We start from the raw sequence: 20,014 nt of genomic DNA, 5'->3' as shown, positions 1-20,014 counted from the left end.
ACTGAGTGCTTTCCGGAAATGTAAAAATAAAGATCATTTTTTGAGTGATCATGACTGAGTCCAGTCTTTCTCTGTCACCAAAAGAATTCAAAAGAAAGGAATTTAATAGCAACTGATATATTATACATGTATACTCATATACTATTTACAGTTTCCTATGTGTGATAATAATTAGAGGCCTGTAACCACATTATCATCCTTTACAGTGGCTTTAAATAAAATTACTGATGTCCTTCTTAATTCTTTAATTCTCAGTGTTAAAAGCTGCAATTTGTTTCAATATTGATCCCGTGGCTTGGAAGACCCTGAGTGACTCTGCTGCTGGTTTTGGCTACCAGGTGGTGCAAAGACGATCAGAGTAAGTCCGGACATGCATAGTTATGTTGAAAGCGGGTTTACAGCTGCATGTTTAACATTACTGCTATTTCTTTTATTTATTTATTTACCATCTCTGTTGTGCTATATGGACATATGGAGTTAATTTAATTAGAGTTTGCTTTCTAGACTTACATGATTGACTGGATTTATTTTGTTAGTTTGCTCGTCAGTGCTCCACTGGAACAGCATTCACAAAATGGAAGAGGGAAAATATACAGCTGCAAAACCTCTTCCCAAAACTGCCAAAATATACAGTTTCAAGGTAGGTAACCATTCATTTCTAAATGTGCTAAAACTCGGATAGTATTTTGCCATAAAAATAGATATCCATAGATCCTGTCGCATACATTTGTTTAAATCAAATCACAGTTACAGTAGATTTCCATATTAGATATCTTAGTATGTAACGTTCAGCCTTAAAAATGAAATAAACTTTCCAACTGATGATAAAAACAAGAAAAAATTTCTTAAATTTTGACAATAGTGACGAAGAAAAGTAAAACTGAGTTTTGTTTTGCATTCCTTCATTTTGAAAATATTTATCATGCCAAATCATGAATTGTGGCACTTTGTAGTTCTCAATTTGAATATTGTTTTCTTCCTTACACAAAGTGTATTTTAGGAGTGTTTTAACACATTTGTAATGCTTTCAATACAGCACCAGAGTTTGCAGTCAACATGTCGCTTGGTTTGACAATGAAAAGTGATCCGACAGCACAAAACACTGTGGTGAGTTACTTAACTGCAGACATTGCCAGTGATTGTATCTCTCTATATCTATCCCTATATCTGTATATTTCTCTGTCTCTCCCTCTCTTCTTTAAATAGACTAAAAGTCAGCAGATTTTAAAGATTTGTGTCGGAATTTCTAATTAATAATTGTTTAAGTGACAAAAAATACTCAACCTGCTGAATTATGGCATCTTGGCTTTGTCTCCTCTCAGGTGTGTGGTCCAACCATTCCGAAGGACTGCAGAAGTATCACCATGTACAACGGTGTGTGCTTTCAGATGGAAAGTTTCAAAAGGATCAGACCACCCTTACCTTCTTCTCCTCCAGGTAACAGTAAATGGTCTTTGCCTCTCTGTCTCTGTCTCTCTCTCTCTTAAACAAACACACACACACACACACACACACACACACACACACACACACACACACACACACACACACACACACACACACACACACACACACACACACACACCATGTATATCATTACTCCTGGTGCCTGATTACATTTAGTGATGCCCTCTAAAATGTTCTAAGGGGACACTTTAAAGGGACTATGTTTAAATGTGTGGTATTCACTGACCCTTTACCAAGGGTCAGTGAATACATGCAAGGTATGAGTTTAAAAAAATATAATTCTGAATCCATCTCTTTGACAGAGTGTAGAACACAAGCAGACATTGCCTTTCTGTTGGATGGTTCAGGCAGTGTAGATAATGCTGATTTTCAAACAATGAAGAAATTTGTGAAAGATCTAATCGCATCATTTCTCTTAAGTGACACACAGGTGAGCAGCTGCTGTCCCTCTGTCAGTAAAATCATGGCAAAGACATAAAATAGCTACATTTTTATTTCTATTAAGTATTTTTTTCTCTCTTTTTCAGTTTTCTGTTTCCCAGTTCTCTACTTCACCGCAGGTTCACTTTTACTTTAAGAAACTTTCCTCATCTGGATCAGTGGAGACTGACATCAATGACATCAGTCAACAGGGAGGAACTACTTACACAGCCAAGGCCATCAGACATGTTGTGTAAATAATGCAGTTATAATAGTGAAGAAGTGCAGATACATTATTGTCCAGTTGATTTTTTTCCATAAATCTGATCACATTAAGTACTGTGTGGACTGTATGACTGAGGGAAGCCTTTTAAAAGACACACTGTACACAAACTTGTGCTTCAGAGTGTCATCTTCTACTGAGAAGATGATATGGCCCCAACTGGCTAAATTCAAATATTTGCTGAGTTTAATTTGAAAAAACAAACAAAAAAACTCAAACAAGCAAACAAGCAAACAAACAAACTTGTATAATGTTGATTTGTACAAAAGTTTAAAATATTTCCAAAGAGAATGACATGCAGAAATAATAATAATAATGCGGTTTACCTGATTGTGTATAATTTACAAGATCAACTGTAAAACGATATTTTGAAATGAGATTTGTTTTTTTATTTGACAGGAACAATGTTTTCACACCACAAAGAGGTTCCAGACAAAATGTCAAGAAGGTCTTGATAGTAATTACTGATGGACAATCTCATGATCGGATTTATCTGGGAGGTGCAGCACAGCTAGCAGAGAGTAAAAACATTGTTCGATTTGCTATTGGGGTAAGTACTTCCATTATTTAAACCTGCAGTATGTTGACTTTTAGAGTAATAATGAGTTTTATTCAGTTGTCACACTACAGTCACATTATGCTGCACTATAGGGAGAAAAGTCCTGAACCACTCACTCACTACAGCTCCTTAAGTTGCTTGGCCGTAGAAACCAATGTTATGAAATTACTGTCGCACAGTTTTTGTCTAAATGTTTCCACTTTGGAATAATACCACTTAAAGTCAATCATGAAATATACAGGCAGACCAAATAAAATTTGGTGACTTGTTGCAGCAGTGCGATCATATTACAGTACTACACTTAAATTCAGTGAGCTCTTTAGAATGACTCACTCATTCACAAATATTTGTAAATTCAGACTGCATGGCTAAGGGATTGAATGTTTTTTTGCCTGTAGTGATATGACCGAAAACACCCGAATTCAAAGATTAGGAGTTTTGGTTACATGCTGGCCACACATTTGTATATGCACCATATAATGTACATGTAGTGCATTTATTTAAATCAAAGCCAAACTCACTGACCATGTAAAATTTAAATGAAGTCTCTTAAATGAAAAGGCTGAATTACTAATGGAAACATGAGATATGTGTGTAATACAAATACAGCTAGTAGAGGAAAAAATATGTGTACAAACTATTTTACAGCATGACATAAATGTTATCATGGATTTAGGTTCTATTCAGTGTTAGAGAGTTTAAAACCTGTTTGTAAATCAAGTGAAGTTTAACGAATGTATTTTAATAAAGTGAGCAAAAAATTTTTGTAGTATGAGGACTCAAAAATATTTGTCAACAAGGTGGGGAATGCATTTGCTAACCCTGATGCCAGAAGAGAACTGGACACCATTGCATCATCTCCCTCAAACAAACACGTCTTTCAAGTGGAGAACTTCGACGCACTTGAAGTAATAAGACAGAATCTGCAGGACAAAATTTTCTCAATCGAAGGTACAAACATAAATTTATTGTTACAACTTTGTTAAAATTCCTGTAAATGTTTCAAAAATTAAAATGATTGCAGTGTAATAAATGCTACTTTCAGCCGCTCACTTTTTCACAAGGGATTTTTTTCACATTCATTATGAGGATCTGTGTCCTTCTGGAATTGAAGCAGTTAACTTTCATTTGTTGTGTAAAATGCTACAATAAGAAGCAACTAAAATTAGTACATTGTATTAACTTTATTGTACTGTATTCAGTAAAGTCACATGTAAAAGCAAATGTAACTTTACATTTTGTAAAATGAGCAATAAATGCTCAGTAGTTTTAAAATAAACTGTAAAAAATAATTGTAACCTCCTAAGACCCGAACTCTTCCACGACATGCATTTTTAATTTCTCTTTGATATTTGGGCTGATTGGGGCCCGATGAATGCAAAAACAAAGGATTGCCAGATTTTTTTTTTTTTAACCTTATTTTTGTTTTTAAGAAAAATAAGAGCCACATATGAGGATATTTGTTTAAAATTTTGATAGAACAGTAGCAGTATAATGTCCTCGTCAGTGGATATCAGGCCCATGTAGAGCAAAATTGAGCATTTTGGTCTAAATAACCCAAAATGTGATGTCCACATATGTGGACGCCAGGTCCTAAGAGGTTAAATAATTACTTGAAGCATACTAAAAAAGATTAATCTTCAAATTGAATTTGACTCATCGTGTCTCTCTTTTACCTTCTCATTTATTTTTCTGTTACAGGATCTCAAAGCAGTGGAGAGTCACTGGAAATGGAAATGTCTCAAGAGGGATTCAGTGCAGTTTATGTGCCCGAGGTAATTAAAACTACCTGAAACTCACCAGACAGTCTAGTCATAGAAAGAAAGATTCACATGTGCCTTTGTGGCAGTTTTTAAGTTCTAATGGCAAATACAGGTTAAACACAGTCCAGATTTTAAATGTAAAATAAATTGTCTATAAAATGTATTTTCTTTCTACACTGTAGGGAATTCAGATGTCTATTGTTGGTGCAAACCAGTGGAAGGGTGGCTACGTGCAATACACAACAGGAGGCCAGAAGGTGAAAACATATGAGGATGTGTCTTTGGAGCCTGACAGCTATCTTGGTAAGAATAGTTTGCAAAACAGACATAATTTAAAAGGATTAATCAGGAATCTTAATCTGCCTTCTCCTTTTGAAAACCAAAATTCTAGGTTACTCCATGGCGATTGCTAAATCCTGGCATGGCTCTCTGACAGTTGTTGGTGCTCCAAGATATAAACACAGAGGAGCTGTGTTTGCTGTTAACAGAGAAAACTTGAAAAACCAAAAGATTGAGCCATTGGCATCACAGGTATGCATTTGTATTAAGACAGATATGAATTAAATTATAATTTCCATAGAAATGATCTCAGATACAAAAATAATAATATCTTCCTTACACAGTATCAGACTGGTGCATATTTCGGGGCAGAGGTGTGTACCATGGACATAAATAATGATGACATCACTGATCTGATCTTCATATCAGCCCCAATGTACATGGAGCCTGATAGAGAGGGAAGAGTTTATGTTTGCACATTAACTGGTTTGGTAAATCAGTTTTATTTACTGCAGTTAAATTAATCGGTTTATTTGTCAACTTTCTTAATGTTTATAAAATATTAACTCTCTTCCTTTCAGTTTGTGGAGTGTAATTTTGATGATCCGTTAGTACTAAGAGGACGTGCAGCTGTCAAAGGAAGGTTCGGCTCTTCTCTTGCTGTGCTGCCTGATCTAAACTCAGATGGATTCAGGGATTTGGCAGTTGGAGCACCTTTGGAGAATAATGGTGAAGGCAGCATCTACATATTTAATGGCGAAGGAAGAGGAAGAATCAGTCCTACTTACTCACAGGTACACAACATCAAAGTACTCACAAAGATGTCTAAACTCATCTATCAAGTAAAGTCAATATTTTACGAAATCTGATTAATTAAATTATTTCAGAGAATTACTGGCTCTGAGGTCCAGTCAGGACTGAAGTTCTTTGGCCTGACAATCAGTCAGTCGTCTTTTGACCAGAGTGGTGATAAACTGCCTGACTTAGCGGTGGGCTCAAAGGGTAGAGTTGCCTTACTGAGGTAAGTCCAGGTAATGGTCAAATATTTAGGTACATTCTAAAGTTCATTATTATAAGAATGGCACATTTACAAATATATTTTATTAAAAGCTTTAATGATTTATGTTAAATTATTACACAAATCATTAACAATAATTTACAGCATTTCTGTTTTTTGGGGTTTGGGGTATGATTTAGATCTACTTCAATTTTTATTAAGTTTTTAGTTCCTGACTTTCTAGTGCGCCCCAGTGTTTCCCTTTATACTCAAACTTCCCTCTGTGAATTATTTGTTTATTATTTTCAGTTGTGTTTTGTTTCATTGTTTCCAATCTCCATCATTATCTGATGTTTTATACTGTCTGAGTCTCCCTCTGTTCCTTGTTGCATATTCCCTCTAAATAAGTCCTGTGATTTCTGGTTTGAATCCCTTGCTTTTTTTTTGCTTTTTTTTTGAAAGTATTCAGCATTAAAGCTGCCTTTTCAGTTTAGATATCATTCCTCAGGTCCATATTTTCCCTTTCACACAGCTTAACCCAGACAATTAGATAAAATCAAAAGTTCTCTTTCCCAAAGGAAATTCTCCCCTTTAACAGGAAGAAACCTCTGTCTGAACACGGCTCAGGCAGGGGCAGCCATCTGCCATGTCCTTCACACGTGTTCTTTTTACTTTCCAGATCAAAACCCATAGCAATGGTGAGAGCTGAGGTATCGTTTAGCCCAAACAAAATCCCTACACAGAATGTAGACTGCTCAAAACCATTAGAGAATACAGCAGAAATCTGCTTTACTATGAGCAGAGTGTCTACAGTCGACACAGGTTAATCATCCTTCTCTCTTTTTCTCAATCACTGCATATCATTTTATTTTTATTGTATTTAAACTTGCAACATTAAAATCAAATTCTATTTCTCTATTTTAGCTCGAGCAAGGATTGATTACACTATAACACTGGATGCCACTCGCAAGCCTCCAAACAACCGAGCTTACACCAGTGGGAAACAACGAGAGCAGTCTGGATCAGTTACTGTTGACTTAGGAATAAAAAAATGTTCACCTGTAAAATTCGTCATTGAGGTAAGATCTAATAGCAATCTTAAAATCCTTCAAAGTCATTAAACTTAAGATTTTGTTTAATTAATTTTACTTTTAAGACTCCTCCAACATTGAATCTAAACCTCTTCTTGCAGGCTTGCCCCGAAGACGCTCTCAACCAACTTTCCAATGAGCTCAAATTCACGTTTAATGGTTTGCCCTCAAACACCAACCTCAGACCAAGTCTTGCCCCGCAGGCCCAAACAACAACCATTCATCCTGTAAGTAAACCTTTAAAAACCCTATTAGCTGACCAACTGAGGCTAGTCTTTATGAAGTTATGAGAAACTTTTAGGTTTGCCCTTAACTTTACTGAATCAATTTTATTGTAGGCATGCAACTGACTGATACTTCTTTGAGCGACTTCTGCGCAAGTACTTGAAGTAAATGAGTCATCATTAATGCAGTGACGGCATGTTTTAAGCTGAGCCCATGAAGGCCTTCTGCCTGTTCAGAAATAAATATCAAATAGAAAAAAAAATGTGTTTTTAAGTCACACATATGACCTTCCTCTTAGTATTTATGTATGAATACAAAGCTGACAGCAAAAAGCAAATATGAAACCCTGCAAAAAGAGACTTTCAAGCTATCGCCACGGTGATTCTACTTTAGAAACATGAACAGGTAGAAGCAGGGGATACAGCCTGACACCTTATCAGTTTGTTACATGTTGAACTTCAGGGTCTTGCTGCTGACCTGAGGTCGACATTCACTCAGCTAACATAACCCTGAGTACTTGTATCAGCATGTTGTCTGTGCAGGTGATTGCAAAGAGCTGAAGTTGTGTTAGCAGCATAATGCAGTTGTTTCTGTCCATGATGCATTTTACACTTTACCATCATGCTCTCATTCTTTATAAATAAAAATTAAAATAAAAATCCTTCTTTTGGTTCATAAAACTCTAGAACAACTGCTTCCCCAGTCTCTCAAAAAACCTCACATCAGATCAAGTGCAGCTTTTTGAACTGTTCCCACAATTAGATTAGAAGTGTGCTAAAGGGTTTCTGTTACTGTGGCTTTGTGTTTACATTCAAAACAGACTCAAAGTCCTTTTAATTTGTGCAGGGTTGCAGTTATTAACTGTGTTTTTTGTGTGTATATATTAACTTCTATTTTCTGTCTTTGTAAAGTTTTATTTTGTTGATTTTATTGCCTGTAGACCTACATGTGGTAGCACATTGGATCACCATAAAACCACTTATTTAGTCTTTAAATAATTTATAATGTGTACTTTTCCATCATGCTCTCTTCCACAGTTAGGGTTTGAGATCAACTGCGGCACTGATAACAAATGCGTTGATAACCTGAAAGTGGATTTCAACTTCACCAGGTGAGGCACAGTTACAGTGGGATGCAAAAGTTTGGGCAACCCTGTTAATAGTCATTATTTTCCTGTATAAATCGTTGGTTGTTACAATAAAAATGTCAGTTAAATATATCACACAGTGATATTTGAGAAGTGAAATGAAGTTTATTGGATTTACAGAAAGTGTGCAATAATTGTTTAAACAAAATCAGGCAGCTGCATAAATTTGGGCACCACAAAAAAAGAAATGAAATCAATATTTAGTAGATCCGCCTCTTGCAGAAATTACAGCCTCTAAACGCTTCGTGTAGGTTCCAATGAGAGTCTGGATTGTGGTTGAAGGTACAGTGGGGCAAAAAGTATTTAGTCAGCCACCGATTGTGCAAGTTCCCCCACCTAAAATGATGACAGAGGTCAGTAATTTGCACCAGAGGTACACTTCAACTGTGAGAGACAGAATGTGAAAAAAAAATCCATGAATCCACATGGTAGGATTTGTAAAGAATTTATTCGTAAATCAGGGTGGAAAATAAGTATTTGGTCAATAACAAAAATACAACTCAATACTTTGTAACATAACCTTTGTTGGCAATAACAGAGGTCAAACGTTTACTATAGGTCTTTACCAGGTTTGCACACACAGTAGCTGGTATTTTGGCCCATTCCTCCATGCAGATCTTCTCGAGAGCAGTGATGTTTTGGGGCTGTCGCCGAGCAACACGGACTTTCAACTCCCGCCACAGATTTTCTATGGGGTTGAGGTCTGGAGACTGGCTAGGCCACTCCAGGACTTTCAAATGCTTCTTACGGAGCCACTCCTTTGTTGCCCGGGCGGTGTGTTTTGGATCATTGTCATGTTGGAAGACCCAGCCTCGTTTCATCTTCAAAGTTCTCACTGATGGAAGGAGGTTTTGGCTCAAAATCTCACGATGCATGGCCCCATTCATTCTGTCCTTAACACGGATCAGTCGTCCTGTCCCCTTGGCAGAAAAACAGCCCCATAGCATGATGTTTCCACCCCCATGCTTCACAGTAGGTATGGTGTTCTTGGGATGTAACTCAGTATTCTTCTTCCTCCAAACACGACGAGTTGAGTTTATACCAAAAAGTTCTACTTTGGTTTCATCTGACCACATGACATTCTCCCAATCCTCTGCTGTATCATCCATGTGCTCTCTGGCAAACTTCAGACGGACCTGGACATGCACTGGCTTCAGCAGCGGAACACGTCTGGCACTGCGGGATTTGATTCCCTGCCGTTGTAGTGTGTTACTGATGGTGACCTTTGTTACTTTGGTCCCAGCTCTCTGCAGGTCATTCACCAGGTCCCCCCGTGTGGTTCTGGGATCTTTGCTCACCGTTCTCATGATCATTTTGACCCCGCAGGATGAGATCTTGCGTGGAGCCCCAGATCGAGGGAGATTATCAGTGGTCGTGTATGTCTTCCATTTTCTGATGATTGCTCCCACAGTTGATTTTTTCACACCAAGCTGCTTGCCTATTGTAGATTCACTCTTCCCAGTCTGGTGCAGGTCTACAATACTTTTCCTGGTGTCCTTCGAAAGCTCTTTGGTCTTGGCCATGGCGGAGTTTGGAGTCTGACTGTTTGAGGCTGTGGACAGGTGTCTTTTATACAGATGATGAGTTCAAACAGGTGCCATTCATACAGGTAACGAGTGGGGGACAGAAAAGCTTCTTACAGAAGACGTTACAGGTCTGTGAGAGCCAGAGATTTTCCTTGTTTGAGGTGACCAAATACTTATTTTCCACCCTAATTTACGAATAAATTCTTTACAAATCCTACCATGTGAATTCATGGATTTTTTCTTCACATTCTGTCTCTCACAGTTGAAGTGTACCTCTGGTGCAAATTACTGACCTCTGTCATCATTTTAAGTGGGGGAACTTGCACAATCGGTGGCTGACTAAATACTTTTTTGCCCCACTGTATTTTGGACCATTCCTCTTTACAAAACATCTCTAGTTCATTCAGGTTTGATGGCTTCCAGGCATGGACAGCTCTCTTTAACTCACACCACAGATTTTCAATAATATTCAGGTCTGGGGACTGAGATGGCCGTTCCAGAACGATGTACTTGTTCCTCTGCATGAATGCCTTAGTGGATTTTGAGCAGTGTTTCAGGTCGTTGTCTTGTTGAAAGATCCAGCCCCGGCGCCGCTTCAGCTTTGTCACTGATTCCTGGACATTGGTCTCCAGAATCTGCTGATACTGAGTAGAATCCATGTGTCCCTCAACTTTGACAAGATTCCCAGTCCCTGCACTGGCCACAGAGCCCCACAGCATGATGGAACCACCACCATATTTTACTGTAGGTAGCAGGTGTTTTTCTTGGGATGCTGTGTTCTTTTTCCTCCATGTATAATGCCCCTTGTTATGCCCAAATAGCTCAATTTTAGTGTCATCAGTCCACAGCACCTTATTCCAGAATGAAGCTGGCTTGTCCAACTGTGCTTTAGCAAACCTCAAGCGGCTCTGTTTGTGCTGTGGGCAGAGAAAAGGCTTCCTCTGCATCACTCTCGCATACAGCATCTCCTTGTGTAAAGTGTGCCGAATGGTTGAACGACGCACAGTGACTCCATCTGCTGCAAGATGATGTTGTAGGTCTTTGGTGCTGGTCTGTGGGTTGACTCTGACTGTTCTCACCATTCGTCGCTTCTGTCTACCTTAGATTTTTCTTGGTCTGCCACTTCGAGCCTTAACTTGAACTGAGCCTGTGGTCTTCAATTTTCTCAATATGTTCCTAACTGTGGAAACCGACAGCTTAAATCTCTGAGACAACTTTCTGTGTCCTTCCCCTAAACCATGATGGTGAACAATCTTTGTCTTCAGGTCATTTGAGAGTTGTTTTGAGACCCCCATGTTGCTACTCTTCAGAGAAAATTAAAAGAGGAGGGAAACTTACAATTGACCCCCTTAAATACTCTTTCTCCTTATTGGATTCACCTGTGTATGTAGGTCAGGGGTCACTGAGCTTACCGAGGCAAGTTGAGTTCCAATAATTAGTTCTAAAGGTTTTGGAATCAATAAAGTGAAAACAGTGCACAAATTTATGCACCTGCCTGATTTTGTTTAAACAAATATTGCACACTTTCTGTAAATCCAATAAACTTCATTTCATTTCTCAAATATCACTGTTTGTCTCCTATATGATATATTTAACTGACATTTTTTATTGTAACAACCAACGATTTATACAGGAAAATAATGACTATTATCAAGGTTGCCCAAACTTTTGCATCCCACTGTACAAAACTTAAGCTTTGCTTGTGCGTCTTGTTTTCTTCAAATGTGTTGTTATTTGCAAGTTGTACTTAATGTCACTTAACTTGTCCTTATACAACCATTATTAATATTTTTGAAACTGATGACACTGTTGTTTTTGTGCTACCCATATGGAAAAGAAATAGAAAAAACTTATAAAAGACTTGCATAAGATGTGGCCTACTTCATATAGTGCATCATATAAGGCTTATATGATTTACTAATGAAAGTGGCCACTTTCTCATTACTTTCATATATTGTTTTAGTAAGTATCCAAAACATACAAGTTTCATTTATATGATTTTTCAAGGGATCTTATATCTGTTTTCACTCTTGTATTCTTTTCATACAAGTTTCACACAAGACAGATACAAATTTATAAGATTTATATATATCTTTTCCATATGGGGTGGATTCGGGAGGACGGACAGCAATAAGGCGGTCACTGAGGATGTATATAAATCTTATACAATTTGTATCTGTCTTGTGTGAAACTTGTATGAAAAGCATACAAGAGTGAAAACAGATATAAGATCCCTGGAATAATTATATAAATGAAACTTGTATGTTTTGGATACTTACTAAAACAATATATGAAAGTGTCCACTTTCATGAGTAAATCATATAAGCCTTTTATGATTCACTATATGAAGTAGGCCACATCTGATGAAAGTCTTTTATAAGTTTTTTTCTATTTCTTTTCCATATGGGGAACCAGCAAGTATTAGAATGTTAACTCACTAAGAAGTTACGAATGTTTTTTTTTTTCACTTTTAGCATCAGTATCTTAGCAAAGCAATTTACCTTACTGTTTGAGCTGGAAAATAACATGGTTTATCAAAGCTCAAAGTGCATTACATTTGGAATACTGTGACATTAGTATGCTTCTAGTCTTGTCTTGTTTTGCCTTGTTCTCATCGGGCTTTGTACTCTGTCAGATCCTCAGAGGTTAAAGTGGGTATTGAAGAGCTTTTGAATGTCACAGTCACAGTGGAGAACAGAGGAGAAAACTCCTACAACAGCCGTGTTATTCTCACGTACCCAGCTGGACTCTCCTACAGGAAGTTCACGGGTCAGCAGGTAAGGCATCAGGATCTAGTCTGTTTTAGTTCATCACTGATCTGCTGCTCTCCCAATCCATTCAGCAGTCATTTTATTCCTAATAAAGGGACGGATTGAGTGCAACTCCTTGGACAGTGAAGATGGTTTGTCACAAGGAAGGACAGACTGCACTATTGACAAGCCAATTTTCAAGAGCAAAACTGGGGTTTGTTTCTTTTTTTTTATTGTATTTGTACAGAACATCTTTCTTTTGTGACTTTTGCACAATTTAAAGACAAAGGGAAGTCACTCATTTCTCTCATTCATTTAAGGCTTCCTTAATTGTCTCCTATGGGATTGAAACCAATAGTCAACTTGAGAGGAAGATCTTTGTCACTGCAAATGCCACCAGGTACTGTTGCTTTGGTATAGATACTCTTAATTTATGCAACAGCACCACAGATACAGAACAGATTTTTTTTCTTTTCTCTTTCAGTGGAAATCAGGAGCATGCCCCTACAAGTGAACTCTACAAAAAGAAATCGATTGATGTAAAATACAGCATTTTTATGACATTTGAAAGGTGTGTGTTGTTATGTTTGTAACAAAAGAAATCACACAGTAACAAATGTTCTATTACATAATGTATATTTAAACCTCAAATTATGTCTGTTTAGCTCACTCAGCTATAACAATTTCACATTTGGGAAGAACGATTTGAAGAAACCAGTCCAAAAGTCAGTTAAGGTAAAATATAACTTCTATCTGTCTGTGAAGGTTCTCAGTCATCCAGGTCATCGTAGTCTAAGGAGCTTGCAAAGAAAAGCGTCTGGACTTCTTTGAGTTGCTTGAAGACATTTCACCTCTCATCCGAGAAGCTTCTTCAGTTCTAAGGTCAAATGGTGGAGAGTCCCAGATTTAAACCCAGTGGGAGTTTCCCCCCACAGAGGGACAAAGGACCCCCTGATGATCCTCTACCTAATCACATGAGCCAAGGTGTGAAAGCGGGTGTGGGTCACAATCAGCCAGGGTTTCAGGTGAGCTCATTGTGAAACCTGGCCCCACCTTATCATGTGATTTCCTGAGGTCAGATGGCCCAGGATGTGAGTGGGCGTTAAGGCGTCTGGGAAGGGATCTCAAAACTGGATTATAGATGGCAGACAGTTGGTGTCGTAAACCCCCGTGTCACTTATTGTAGCCAACCTTTACATGGAGGAAGTGAAAAGCAAGGCTTTTGGCTCTTTTAAAGGGAGAGTACCCAGTACCAGCTTTCACACCTTGGCTCATGTGATTAGGTAGAGGATCATCAGGGGTCATTTGTCCCTCTTTGGGGGGAAACTCCCACTGGGTTTAAATCTGGGACTCTCCACCATTTGACCTTAGAACTGAAGAAGCTTCTTCAGTTCGGTTCAGAACTGAAGAAGCTTCTCGGATGAGAGGTGAAACGTCTTCAAGCAACTCAAAGAAGTCCAGATGCTTTTCTTTCCAAGCTCCTTAGACTATAACTTCTATCCTCTTTAAAAGTTTATTGTATGATTTAGACCTAACTCTAATTCATTTGGTCCTTTTCTTCATTCATTTAGGTCACAAATGATATCAGAGCGCTTAATTTCACTGTGGTGATCAGGGTTCCAGTGAGGCTTGGTGAAAAAGACATTTGGGTGGATTTGAGCAATCTACAGGTAATATTTATGTAATATATGTTTTAGCTGCTGAAACTACAAATAACTTTATTGTGGATGGATGCATATGGTAAAATTAAGACCAATAAAACTTAAATCAAACATATGTCAGATTCCAGACTGTCAGAAAGGAGATGAGGAAGAACCAAGTGTCAGAGATTTTGTTACAAAGATACAAAAGGATAAAGTGGTGGTAAGTATGCATCTGCACTTTACCTGTTCAAATTTAACCTGATTGTAGATTTAAACAAACAAACAAAAATCACATTACACTGGCTCACAGCTTGTGTTGCATCTTCTCTTTAAATCACAGGACTGCTCTGTAGCCACATGCAGAGTGTTCAAGTGCAACACGTTCCTGGAAAGACTGCAGAGTACGACGTACAAAATCTCTGCCAACATTAGTTCACGATGGATACAGCAGGTAACTGGAGGGATTTTGGGGTTAAATGAAAGATTTTTTTTTTTGTTACAACTGTTAAGCTTTACATTTTTTCTTAGATTGGACTTCAATCTGCTAAATACCTTTTGACCAGCACAGCCAGTCTGGAGTACGACAAAACCCAGTACATCTACTTTTCAACAGGGTCTGACAACAGTCCTCCTGTTCGCAAGGTGTGTTATTATTTTCTCTCATTTTACTTATTAAGAGTTTCATTGGTATCAACATCCTGTCACTTCATCTCTCAGATTGAGGCAGAGGTAGAAGTTTACCCTGAGCCAGATTTCACCAAAGAGATCGTTGGAGGATGTCTGGGAGGGTTGGCTTTTCTGGCCTTACTCACAGCTGGCCTGTATAAGGTGAAAGACTCCTCTTACACTTTTTCAACTAATCAGTTATAAAGGTTTTAGAGAACATATCCTGTTGAAAATAGTTTAAAGGTTATTATATTTACTCATATACCTTGATTATTTTCATTCATTTTTAATGCATGATTGTTACATTTTGGCTTTCTTTGCACTCCTAGGCTGGATTCTTCAAGAGCAAATACAAACAGATGATAAATGAAAATGCTGCAGATGGTCCGAGTCCTGGGACTGATGCAGGCGCAACCCTACCAGAGTAAAAAAGATCACATATGTAGTTGTACATTTAATTTATATGAAATCTATAGATCCTCTGGATAGTTTTAGGAGTGAACATTGTAGGTACAAATGTCCATTCTACTACATTTGATTGATCGAATAAAAACAGCTTGCTGTGTCTAATATCACTCATACAGTTTCCTCACTTGTGGTCAAGACATTGAAAACAGGGTCACAATACTGTATTTTGTGAGGAATCCTTCTGCTCACCTTTCAATTTAAATTACTGCAAACATTGTACAGTGAAACTAATTGTCATGCCATCATGTACTGTAAAACTTTTCAAATTCAATAGATATAGTTAAAAAACACTTTGCTTGCTTTAAAAAACTGAACTTGTGAAATGTGACTTGCTTTGTTGAGAAATAATGGACAGGGTATGCAATGTTTTAGCTCTGTGATGTGACTTTGCATAAAAAGTATTTCTCATACGACAGTGTTTGTCATTTGCAATATGTAAAAAAAAAATTGTTTTTGGTTTCATATGATGAAGTTATAATTAGAAAGATAACAGCAGTTTATCATAAGTTTATTAAAAAAATCATTTTTATACAACATATTGTCATGTTGTCTTTGATGCATGGTCAATCATCCAGATAAGAAAATACTTGTAGACATGACAACACGGGCTTGATAACATGAAACACACAGACAAGAAATACAAGTCATACTGACACAGAGAACAAGAGCAGACTCACACAAAGGGACATAGATGAAAACCTAAACCAGAATAGCACTCAGCTATATCCTAACTGATAATACTGACACAAGACTAACATATTTTCAATATAATATAAGAAATCAAAAATACAAAATGAACTCAAAATACTGTGTCACAGACCCAGCCCCTGATACATAGAAACAGCAATTCGAAACAACAACATTGCAGACGTGGAAGCAGAGCAACTGTGGACGAATGTTTCGGCCTGTCTTAGCAATCCAAGCATCCAGCATCCAACATCAGCATGGAAGAGAGGAAGGCACTCACCTTGGATTTTGTTGAGAAGATGAGAGAGGTCATTATGGAGGCAGATGAAAGAATGGTCTCGTATGATGTTACATCTCTTTTCACAGAAGCGTTCGAAAGAGATTACAGGATGACCCCAAATTCAGCAACAGGACCACTCTCTGCAGCGACCAAGTGTGATTGCTCTTTGAACTGTCAGTATGAGGGACTTTTAAAGGTTGATGTGTACCATAAAGCAATGCATAGTGATCAGTGTTTTTAAAGTTTGACTCTCATCATCAACTGGAGCACAAAATGGGTGTCATTAGGATGCCACAACACAGAGCAAACACAGATGTCCACAGACACAGTGGCCAGGGAAGCAGAAGAACATCATATCAAGAAGGCCCTGAGTAAATGTGCTTATCCCAGCAGTACATTTGTCAAAGCTTGGAAAGCACCTAAAGAAAGCTCCAGGTGATCCAGGAGAGATGAAGGACAACTGCTGTTTAAGTGAAAACCCTTAGTGTCAGGAATATCGATTCAGTTCAATTTTATTTATACAGCGCTAAATCACAACACAGTCGCCTCAGGGAGCTTTATATTGTAAAGTAGACCCTACAATAATACAACAGTTGAGATGCATTTTCTCTAAACACTGCATCTCTGTGGATTTTAAACCCTAAAACATGCAGCGCCAAAATAGGGTCTACCCCTAGGATCTGGTCCTCCAGCACAAAGTAGAGTAATATAGGAGGATTGCCATGATTTATACATTGTATTATACAGATGATGTGGTATGCTTTGGATCATGAGCTGTTCCACGCCTTCTCCATACTTTTTTATGGCGAAGGTGTGGAAATGCTATACTTTTATACTTTTTATCTATAAAGCTTTATAACAACTCTGTGCCAGGTGAACACGACTGTCAAGTATAAGGCTGCCAAAAATATTTTCACATCATACCTTAATTTTGCTATTTCTCTTTGGTTTAAAATATACATGTTATTTAGGAATAGAATTTGCCCTTCTCACTTACACGATGTCAGTCTTAGTTTTGCTGGTTTTAACTAACTTCCGTTTTACTTTTCTTTGTTTATATATAGTCTTACAGAGGAAGGGAGGATCCATCTGCTTCCTCCCCCAGCCTGCCAGCTAGTGTCACCGACTCTCATCCAATTCTGACTAATCTGAATAACTCACGCTGTATGCGTCATTAAAAAAAAATGAGTCAAGCAAAAAAGAAAAAAGTCAAGCGCATCTATATCAATATCTATCTATCTATCTATCTATCTATCTATCTATCTATCTATCTATCTATCTATCTATATGTAAATTACAATCACCACTACAGAACTTGCAGGGATTTTTGTTGTTGTTTGTTTTGTTTTGTTTTTAAGAAGGGATCTATAGTAAAATGTAATAATAAACTAAAAAAAAAAACCCTGAGCTAAATCTAAATGCAGTGAATGACTGTTCCAAAGTCACGCTGCCACAGACTGAAAAGCTTAGTCCCACCTTAGCCTTGAATCTAATATGTGAACAAGCAGCTGATTCTCAGCCTCTGAACCAATTCTATGAGCAGCAGAGATCTTGGTAAAAAGCTGGGATAAATAGTCTGGAGCCTGTGTGTTTAGTGCTCTGTTTGTGAGAACAACAATTTAAAAGAAAGTTTTAAATGTACTGGAAACCATGGTAAAGAATATAGAATGGGACCCTTGTGATCTCGCTTGCTGGATCATGTTAATATTCTTGCCGTAGCATTTTGTATGATAATCTAGATTTTTTTTTCTTTAATAATCTAAGCCATTAAACAAGGCATTAGTTTAATCTAATAATGACAAAAAAGCATGAATAATTTTCTCCATTTCTCCTAAAGAGACAATATGTCGCAATTTAGAAATGTCCCTTAAATTAAAAAACAGGAACAAAAAGTAGATGCTACATGAGTATAAGAGTTTAGCATTTGAATAAACTAAGAGCCTAATTTTAGACTATAAATCAGGAGGAGCTATGATCATGGTGCTAGTTTTGTTTGCATTTAGGACATGTCTCAGGTCTGTCATAAAACCAGAACCCAAATGTAGGACTTTAAAAAAAAAGGTTTCAAATGAGAGTCATGTAAAAAGTTATGAATTTTCAAGTTTCGAGGCAGGTTTAAATGGACCGACACTTCCAAACTCGGGAAGTGACCTGAGGACCTTGGTCCGATACAGTGTCCTTGGGGATGTCGTGAAGCCATGGTTGGTAAGTAACTGTGCTGTTTCAAGGGCTGTGGGGAATTTTGGGAGAGGAACAAACTGGGCAGCCTTGAAGAAACAGTCAACAATGGTGAGAATGGTAATATTACCTAAGAAGGTAAAGCAATATGGGACCACGGTCTGCCAGGAGTGGGAACTGGTCTTAGTAGTTTGGTGGGAGGTGACCAGGGCTTCTTCCCATTACAATTGCTTAAAAAAAGTGTATTTAAAAGTTAGTTAACGATTGTCCTTCATTCTCACTCGACTTCTTTTGCTTTAGCTAGATATTAAATAACCACAACCACAACTTTCTGACGCCTTTACCCCAAGTGTAGTGGTCTATATCATGCATAAATCATGTTTTCATTTTTTTGCTTCTTATCTCTTAGTGTGCTATAATCATTGATGATTTAGTTAGATATTGCAAAACTTGAGCTGGTGCAATGTTCCATTACCAGGAGGAAAATCATACCTCATTCACCCCACCACAACACAAGAAAGTTATTTCCCTCATCGACATTATCCAGTTAAACACCAGGCTCTACTTCCTCTATGTAAGGTGTGTCAGTAGGATTAAGCATCTCTTTGAAGTACACACTCTCCACTGAAGTCACTACAGACCATCTACCATCTGCCGATTTGCAACAGTTAAAAACTAACAACCTGATTACCCCACATACATATTTTATGAGTTTTTTTACTCAGAAGTACCACTGCAGGACTTGGTTGTGCATTAGCAACAAAAAGTTAAATTTTAGCCTAAGAGGGTTAATCAGTCTGTGTTTTTCAGGATCAGGTTACACATTCATATCGTCAGGTTTTACTACACATCACATCGCTTTCAGTTTCTCTCATCCAAATAGCTTATGAAACAAAACACACATTTGAAAACATGTGAAATGTTGCACCTTGGATATGCTCAGAGCATCACGTGTAAGTTTGTGGTGTCAAAAATATACTTTAACACTGGTGTGGTATGGGTTAGGGGAGAGTGACTTCTTCTAGACTTCCGCATACAGCAAGAATCAGCTGGTTAGTTATCTACCAGTGAGGCGAGGCTCTAAAATGAACTATTATTAGATGTTCAAAGTGATGCCAAATACTAAAAATGTATTCACTTTATGTGCATATCAGGATAATGTGCTCACAAAAGATCTACACTGTTCAAGATTAGGGTTGTCAGGGTATGAACAGTCAACCACACACATGAAGTAGGAACATAATAAATCCAGGCCACTTCGTCGCTTGCAAAACTGCCACAATACCAAATTTTCTCACTCATAGATGTTCAGAGGAAGTCACATGAAAAGCAGAAACTAAATTTGTATTTTTAGATTTCTTTTTGCTTTTAGATTTGATTAAGACCAACTTTTTACCCAAAAAAATATTTTCACACCAGCAAATAACAAACTGATAGAACCTTAAATTGAAGATTTTTGTTTTACTATTTCTTATCTTCATATTCATAATCACAGGGATTTTATCTTGTGGCTCAGAAACTAATAAACTATCCAATGTGTTTACTGTAAGTGTCAGTATTGTTTACTTAAAAATAAGTGTTTAAT

General features: G+C 37.5%; 1 protein-coding gene across 1 annotated transcript; it reads left to right on the top strand.

Annotated features, from left to right (window-relative positions):
- Nucleotides 1-276: 276 nt before the first annotated feature.
- LOC146626606 (integrin alpha-X-like) lies at nucleotides 277-15,307 on the top strand. Its single transcript, XM_085360680.1, has 29 exons — nucleotides 277-358; nucleotides 537-640; nucleotides 1,037-1,107; nucleotides 1,323-1,437; nucleotides 1,770-1,897; nucleotides 1,995-2,140; nucleotides 2,570-2,720; nucleotides 3,530-3,680; nucleotides 4,431-4,504; nucleotides 4,675-4,795; nucleotides 4,884-5,023; nucleotides 5,116-5,262; nucleotides 5,353-5,565; nucleotides 5,659-5,792; nucleotides 6,448-6,590; nucleotides 6,693-6,847; nucleotides 6,961-7,086; nucleotides 8,122-8,195; nucleotides 12,393-12,534; nucleotides 12,623-12,721; nucleotides 12,828-12,907; nucleotides 12,992-13,078; nucleotides 13,173-13,242; nucleotides 14,079-14,177; nucleotides 14,290-14,370; nucleotides 14,491-14,601; nucleotides 14,679-14,792; nucleotides 14,868-14,978; nucleotides 15,146-15,307. Exons 3-29 carry the CDS (start codon nucleotides 1,057-1,059, stop codon nucleotides 15,242-15,244), a joined length of 3,162 nt encoding a protein of 1,053 aa, XP_085216806.1. The 5' UTR covers nucleotides 277-358; nucleotides 537-640; nucleotides 1,037-1,056; the 3' UTR covers nucleotides 15,245-15,307.
- The last annotated feature ends 4,707 nt before the right edge of the window (nucleotides 15,308-20,014 follow it).

Source organism: Diplotaxodon limnothrissa, linkage group LG8, assembly GCF_057381915.1.
Source record: "Diplotaxodon limnothrissa isolate DT_005_m linkage group LG8, D_limnothrissa_male_GT1.1, whole genome shotgun sequence".
Classification (NCBI taxonomy): Eukaryota; Metazoa; Chordata; class Actinopteri; order Cichliformes; family Cichlidae; genus Diplotaxodon; species Diplotaxodon limnothrissa.
The sequence above is the reverse complement of the archived record's forward strand: the minus strand, read 5'-3'. Positions and strand labels throughout refer to the sequence as shown.

What these genes read in the sequence shown, in the direction of transcription:
- LOC146626606 (XM_085360680.1), top strand. Translation starts at nt 1,057, where the DNA reads ATGTCGCTTGGTTTGACAATGAAAAGTGATCCGACAGCACAAAACACT. An exon ending in TTTTCAAGAGCAAAACTGGG is followed by an intron (nt 12,722 to 12,827) that starts GTTTGTTTCTTT and finishes CATTCATTTAAG; the next exon opens with GCTTCCTTAATTGTCTCCTA. An exon ending in ACAGTCCTCCTGTTCGCAAG is followed by an intron (nt 14,793 to 14,867) that starts GTGTGTTATTAT and finishes TTCATCTCTCAG; the next exon opens with ATTGAGGCAGAGGTAGAAGT.